This window comes from Lepus europaeus, chromosome 7 (assembly GCF_033115175.1).
Source record: "Lepus europaeus isolate LE1 chromosome 7, mLepTim1.pri, whole genome shotgun sequence".
NCBI lineage: Eukaryota > Metazoa > Chordata > Mammalia > Lagomorpha > Leporidae > Lepus > Lepus europaeus.
In genome coordinates, this window is record NC_084833.1 from 6,256,651 (window position 1) to 6,263,873 (window position 7,223).

The 7,223-nt window shown below is 64.9% G+C and overlaps 1 protein-coding gene across 1 annotated transcript; it reads right to left on the reverse strand.

Moving 5' to 3' along the window:
* Positions 1-418: 418 nt before the first annotated feature.
* On the reverse strand, positions 419-6,994 carry CDC42EP2 (CDC42 effector protein 2). Its single transcript, XM_062195857.1, has 2 exons — positions 6,929-6,994; positions 419-1,786 (listed from the first exon to the last, which is right to left on the reverse strand). Exon 2 carries the CDS (start codon positions 1,557-1,559, stop codon positions 912-914), a length of 648 nt encoding a protein of 215 aa, XP_062051841.1. The 5' UTR covers positions 1,560-1,786; positions 6,929-6,994; the 3' UTR covers positions 419-911.
* Between the last annotated feature and the right edge of the window lie 229 nt (positions 6,995-7,223).

Consider the following 7,223-nt stretch of genomic DNA (forward strand, 5'->3'; position numbering starts at 1 on the left):
TCCCAGCGCCCGGGGGCTACCGGCTGTATTGTGGGCACTCAGCAAACAACCGCTGAGGGAGCCCACCCCTCAGTATCCGCGGATCCCTCCCGGCCGCGTCTCCCTCTGTCCTCCGCGTCCAGGAGCTGCTGGGCCCCTCCACAGGGCCTGCTGGCTACTGTTTTCCTCCTGGGTGTCCCCAGGTGGGCCTGGTGCATGGGCAGGGCCCGGTCGCCCACCCTACCCCTTGCCAAATGCCCGAGTCGCAGAATTGACAGACAGACCAGTTGACACTGGTTTGTTCCTGCCTCCTCTCAGCAGGGCGCAGAATCAGGTGCAAACCCTCCACAGAGCCCTTGGGGGCTGGGGGCTGCCCCGGGGAGAGTCCGCCCACGGCGGAGACCGGAGCTGCTGGGACGCGGGCACAGCCACTCAGCCGGCAGCAGCAGCAGCATATTTTATTGCGACCAGAATCCCCTGGTCATGTGAGGGAGGGACGGGCAGGGACCGAGGCAGGACACTGCTGGTCTCTGATAACCGCGCTCCACGTCCAGGACACAGGTCAAAGCTCGAGGTCCAGAACCGCCCGCCCGTGCCTGCCGGAGCTCTCAGCCGCCAACCGGGGCGCCCCGGCGGGCTGAGGCAGGAGAGGCTGAGTCCGTTCCCAGAGCCGCCGTCCAAGGCGCCCCAGGCACGGGGCGTGGAGGGGGCAGCTGGCACTCAAGTCTGACTTCTGTCCGTGTCCTTGTGGGTTGTTAGGGGAAAGCGTGAGGCCCCCTCTTGGGGAGAGGATGGGGTGGGGGAGGGGAAACAAAGGCTCAAAATGAGAATCAGTGGCTGCGACCCCGTGGGTGGGCGCTGGGGTCGTGACTCCTGGGCCAGGTGTCCACACGCCACCTCCGGGCGTCGCCCCAGCCGGGGTGCCGCGGGGCCTACGTGGGGATCTGCACGCGGTCCAGGTCCTGCTCCATGATCTGTAGGACGTCGTCCAGGATGGAGGGCCCCAGGTCCACGTGCAGGGACAGCAGGGAGCTGGCGTGGCACAGGAAGGGCTCCTCGGCGCCCGGCTCTGGGGTCAGCCCGTTGGGGGGCGAGCCAGCCTCCGGGATTCTCCAGAGGTCCACGCTGCCCGCCTCCGGTGGGGAGGGCTGTGGGGAACGCGGGGGGCTCTCCAGGTGCAGGCGAGGCGGCTTGGGTGGGGCCTGGGCGGCGGGCAGAGTGAGGGCCTGGGGCCCGCCCATGGCCGGCAGGGAAATGGCGTTCTTGAGCAGCGGGGACAGCCCGTCGGGGAGCTCCCGCCCGTACACGGTGGCCGTGCGGGTGAACTGGAAGGGGAGGTCGTAGGCGCCGTCCTCCTCAGGCCCCTCGGAGGCGGCCGTGCCGGGCAGGAGGTGGAGCTTGCCCTGCAGGAAGGAGATGTCGCCAAACGTGTCGCCGCCGCCCCCGCTGCCGATGTGAATGGTGTGGCGGAAGTCCCCCAGCGGCGGGCTGATCATGTCGGACGACAGCAGGTCCCGAAGCTTCTCTTTCTTGCCCTTGCGGCTGCCGCGCTTCAAGTAGATGGGCACCTTGGTGGACATGGTGACTTCGCCGCCCCGGCCGGGCTGCCCAGTCCACGGCCTCTCTCGCAGCTCACCGGGGGCTGGAAGCACCTGCTGCAGACACCAAACCTGCCACAGGCTGCGAGGAAGCGCTAGGGGGCGCGGCCACGGTGGGCTCCAGGAATCAGAGCGACTCCAGATCAGGGCAGCTGCAGGCGGCGATGGGCTCCGGCCCTGTCCCCGACGGCTTCCCCCTGGCTGAGGAGCTGAAACACAGAGGGGACACGCGTCAGGGACGAGGGGACACACGGCAGAAGCACGCGTCAGGTCTCTGGGCCCCTGCACCAGCCCGGGGAGCGGTGTCCCCATAAAGAAGGGCGTCGGCACAGACCCCCCGCGCCTTAGACACGAGACCACCAGCCCCAAGCGTCCCCCTTACGCATGCGGAAACCGAGGCCCAGGAACCCGAGGCACAGGCCCAAAGCCGTGTACAAAGTCCTGCTCTGGTCTCTCGCCCTGGGTCGGCGCCACTGCCCGCGTGTCACTCCCTGTCCTGACCCCCCACTGCTCAGCAAGTGGGGCGTGGGGAGGGCCGAATGTGGGGAGCGCACGGGCAGGGGCGACTCCCTGCAGGGACCCTCTGCCGGGCACCCCCAGGCCCGCACACACAGGGGGCCTTCAGCCCCCACTGCAGAAGGCGGACACCCCCACACTTGGTCCCATCGCGGCCCTCCTGCAGGTGACGTCACCCTCCCATCAGAGTGCCAGTTGGAGTCCCGGCTGCTCCGCTTCCCATCCAGCTCCCTGCAAATGCGCCTGGAAGGCAGCAGAGGACGGCCCAAGCGCTCGGGTCCCTGCCACCACGTGGATGGAGTTCTTGGCTCCTGGCTTGGGCCTGGCCCAGCCCTGGCTGTAGCAGGCATTTGAGGAGTGACCTAGCAGACGGCAGATGTCTGGTTCTGTCTCTCTGCCTTTCCAGTAAATGAAAAATAAACTTTTTTTTTTTTTTTTTTAAATTTCTTATGGGTGGTGGTGAAGCCGGCCTGGTCCCTGCCTCAGCACCTGGGGGTGGGGGGTGGGGAACGGGACACAGATGTTTGGGGGGGGCTCTACTGCTCTTGGCCTTCGTCTGAGCCAACTGTCACAACCTTCTAATATCCTCATTGGACAACCAGGTGGGCGGCCTTGCGGCAGGGCGGCCTTGCGGCGGGGCGGCCTTGTGGCAGGGCTGGTTAAGCGCACGCCGGGGAAGCCTGCATCCCACATAGTGCCTGGTTGGAGTCCCAGCTCTGCTCGGACCCAGCTTCCTGCCACCTCCCGGGAAGAGCAGACGATGGCTCAAGTAGCCGGGTTGCTGTCACCCGTGTGGGCGAACCCAGTGGAGCTCCTGGCTCCTGCAGGCTGGCCCAGCCCCAGCTGTTGTGGGCATTCGAGAGCAAACAAGAGGATGGAAGATCTCTCTCCCTCTCTTCCTCTCTCTCTCCCTCTCTCGCTCTCTCTCCCTCTCGCTCTGTCACTCTGCCTTTCAAACGATGAATACATAAATAAGTATTTAAATAAATAAATATATATATTTTAAAGCAAGAAAAACTTGAACCTCACGGAGTGGGTGTCCAGCCTAGCAGCTGGAACACGTTGGGGAGCTGCTTTGCTCTGAGCCCTGGCTTCCGGCCCTGGCTTCCTGCTCATGTGGACACTGAAAGAGCCGGCCAGGGCCTAGGTGACCGTGCTCAGTCCAGGGAGGACACGCGGGCGAAGCGCCTGGCTCCCAGCGACCTGGCCATTGCAGCCATTTTGGGAGTGAACCAGTGGGCGGGAACTCTGTCTGTCTGTCTCTCTCAAAAACTAATTTTTAAAATATTGATTTATTTCTTTGAAAGGCAGAGTTACAGACAGAGAGAGGGAGAGACACACACAGAGAGAAAGGTCTTCCATTTGCTGGTTCACTCCCAAACGGCTGCAATGGCCAGAGCTGGGCCAATTAGAAGCCAGGAGCCAGGAGCTTCTTCTGGGGCTCCCACGTGGGTGCAGGGGCCCAAACACTTGAGCCATCTTCTACTGTTTTCCCAGGAACATTAGCAGGGAGCTGGATCAAAGTGTAACAACCGGGACTCGAACTGGTGCCCACATGGGATGCATGTGCCATACATGATGGCTTTACCCACTGTTCTACAGCACTGGCCACCAAATAAATTAAAAATTAAAGGGCCGGTACCATGGCTCACTTGGTTAATCCTCTGCCTGCGGTGCCAGCATCCCATATGGGCGCCGGGTTCTAGTCCCGGCTGCTCCTCTTCCAGTCCAGCTCTCTGCTGTAGGCCCTGCACCTGCATGGGAGACCAGGAGGAAGCTCCTGGCTCCTGGCTTTGGATCGGCGAAGCTCCAGCCATAACGGCCATTTGGGGGGGTGAACCAACGGAAGGAAGACCTCTCTCTCTTTCACTGTCTAACTCTATCTGTCAAATAATAAATAAAAAATTAGAGCTATCAGGGCTGGCAGTGTGGAGTAGCAGGTTAAGCCTCTGCCTGCGAAGCTGGTATCTCGTATGGGCACCCGGCTGCTCCTCTTCCGATCCAGCTCTCTGCTATGGCCTGGGAAAGCAGTGGAAGATGGCCCAAGGCCCTGGGCCCCTGCACCCGCGTGGGAGACCGGGAAGACCAGGCCCAGATGTGAAGTGAACCAGTGAAGATCTCTGTCTCTGTCTCTCTCTCTCTCTCTCTCTCTCTCTCGTCTGCTATCTCTAACTCTGCCTTTCAAATTAAAATGTATATATATATATTAAAAGCAAATTAGAGGTGTCGGGCATTTGAAGGGAGAGGGAGCGAGGCAGTCAGCTCCATGGGGTTGATGGAAACGTGAAAGGATGGCGCCCAGATGTTGACAGTGGTGACTTCAAACGGTGCAATTTCAGGTTCACTTTTTCCCTCCTTGGTGAGACTTTCCTGAGCTCAGATTGTTAATAATGAGCGTGCATTAGTTACACGCACATATAATTTATGTTGTCAGGGGGAAAAAAGTCTATTCTTAATGTGGAAAAATAAACACTCCAAAGGAGGGTCACACCGGAACAGAGCGAGTATTCCGCCCGCTTCCCTGGGCGGGGTGCGCCGAGGGCCCGCCTGGCCTGTGCCGGACACGTGGGAGCCCAGCCGTGGTCAGCACAAAAGGCAGAGAAGGAAACACGTCCAAGGTCACCCAGCGGGCAAGGGCAGGGCCCGGATTCCGGCCAGATGAGCCCACTCTCTCCCACGGCCCCTCCCCAGGCCAGCAGGGACCGAGCGCGGGAGGCTCCCACCAGGTCCTCTGCTCCATCTGCACCCGGGCAGGGTGAGCACCGGGGGGCAGGAAGGAGGAAGAGGGAGAGGCAGGGCCCTCACTCGGGAAACCCCACCCCAGGACCGGACACCGCGGGTCAGCCACCCGGGGGCCCGGAGGCCGGACGCTGAGCACCTGCAGGTTAGCAGGAAACAGAGGAGCACGTCTCCTGCCCCAGCGGAGCTCAGCTCTGCCAGGAAGGAGCTGGGGGCAGGCAGGGGAGGCAGCAGGCACCAGGAAGCCCCCAAATCCCACTCCTCATTCATCCTGTGCCTGCCACGCCAGGCCCGGGGGCACCCTGACCTGCACCCAGTCCGTCCCCTTGCTGGGGTAGCTCTTTTTTTTTTTTCATTCATGGACAGCGGGGCTGATGGGTAGGAGGATCTGCCCTGAGCCTGGGCCAGGCCCCCCCTCCCCCCGACAACGCCCGCCCCATCTGTGGGAGTGCCAAGACAGCCTGAATGTTTCACAACAAACTGGGCGGCCCTGACAGCTGTCTCGCTCAGAGCCAGATGTGCCGCCCAATTCCAGATGTGGGGAGACTCGAGGGTGCGGCTGGGAGTTACAGCCATCAGGCCCCAAGTATTCACATTTGGCCACCCCAAGACCCCCGGTCCTGGCCTGCCACACAACCTCCCGTCTGCAGTCTCCCCGAGCAGAGGCCGGACTGAGATGTTAACTTTGCCAAGGGCGGGTAGCGAGCCGGAGGAGCGCAGCCTGGTACCCAGCCTGGTGGGCCGTGCCAAGCTCCACAGCCGGGTTTGGGAGCAGGAAGGAAACAGGCCCCCAGGGGCCCCTCTGAGTCCTAGCCTTTGGGTGCCCCCCCCCCAGCTTGCAAGTGTCCACAGATCCCAGCCGTGGGGTCCCCGCAGCTGTGGGAAGAACAGATGGGAGCCATCCCAGCTCTCTGGGCTGGGCCTGGACAGGAGCCCTGGCCTCCCTCAGAGAAAACCACTTCCTGGAGGCAGAGCCCCTCCTGTCGCCAGGAATAGGAGGCCACCCTCCAGGACCCAGGCTCAGAGAGCAGTCCCCCACCCCGCAATCAGGAGACCCACCCTGTCCAGCTTCAGCCAGGGCCCTGTGACCTCGGGCAAGACCAGGTCTCACCCTCCCTACCCACAGAGTGGGCTGACAACGAAGCCAGCAACCCGAGGGCTGCCGGGACCCCACTGTTCCACCAGCGAGCCCGGGCGTCCACGTACAACGGCCGGGATCCGCGGGTCACTGCTGGCCCTGCCGCCCATTCGGAAGACGGCAAGCGCTCTGGCTCGCGGGGCGCAGGGCCTGGAGCCAGCCTGAAAGCCGACGGCCCCCGGTCGCGGCATTGGCCTCCGAGGTTCGCCAGCAGAGACAACGCCCACCCGCGCGGGTCCGGCTCAGCGGCTGCGGGGTCCCGCGGGGTCTCCGCGCGGAGCCGCGCCCGCTAGGTGGCGCGCGCGCTCCCGCTATCGCCCTGCGCGCCGCGGAGTCCGAGGTGCGCCCGGCTCTCCTGGGCGCCCCGGAGGAGCTGCGGGTCCGAGCGCCCGACGCAGAATGCCCGGGTCTCACATTCACACAGCAGGGGCAGAGGGGCGATCAGGGTCGCTGCTCGGGGCTCCCAACTCTGGGAGGAGCCGCCCCCCGCGCTCTCCGGCCTGGGCGAGGTCCGAGTGTCCGCCCGGCGCGGGGCCAGAGCGCCTCCGGAGGTCAGGTTCCGGCACCCACCCCTCCTCGCCCCCTGCCCCGGCGCACCCCACCCAGCCCGGATCCGTTTCAGGGCACGCAAGGCCGCGGCTAAAGATAGGAGGACACCTCACCATCGGCTAAAAATACGACCCCCGGTCCTGGCGGGGACTCTGGGAGCGCGCTCCTGGGTCCCGGGGGCGGGGCGGGGGCTCGCGCACAGAATGGACGGCGGAACCGGGAGTCCAGTTCGGGATGCGCAGCGTCCCGGGGACCCTGAAGGGCGCAGGTGGGGCTGTGGGGACCGGGGCGCGGGCGAGAATCCCACGGAGCCCGAGGCGCAGGGGCAGGACCTGCGCGGAGGTGAGACCCGGGCCGGGACGCGAGCTTCTCCGGGGGCAGGCGCGGAGCCGCGGACCGTGCAACTCACCGCGAGGCGCGCGGGCGGGCGGCGAGGTTCAGGAGCCGGACGGCGCGGCGGCGGGCTGGACCCTGGCTGGGGACTTGCTGCGCGGACCTGAGGCCCCTGGGGCCCCGCCCCTGGCCAGCGCAGCCAATGCTGGGGCCGCCCCGCCCAGGCCCCGCCCACGGGCCCGCCCACTCGGGGGCACCGCCCAGGGCTCCGGGTTCCGAGGGGCGCAGTGCGGGGCCGCTGTCCCGGCTCCCGCGGCGGCCGGCAGGGTGGTGTCGGGGCCCCGGGGTGGACTCTGCGGACTCGGGCTGTG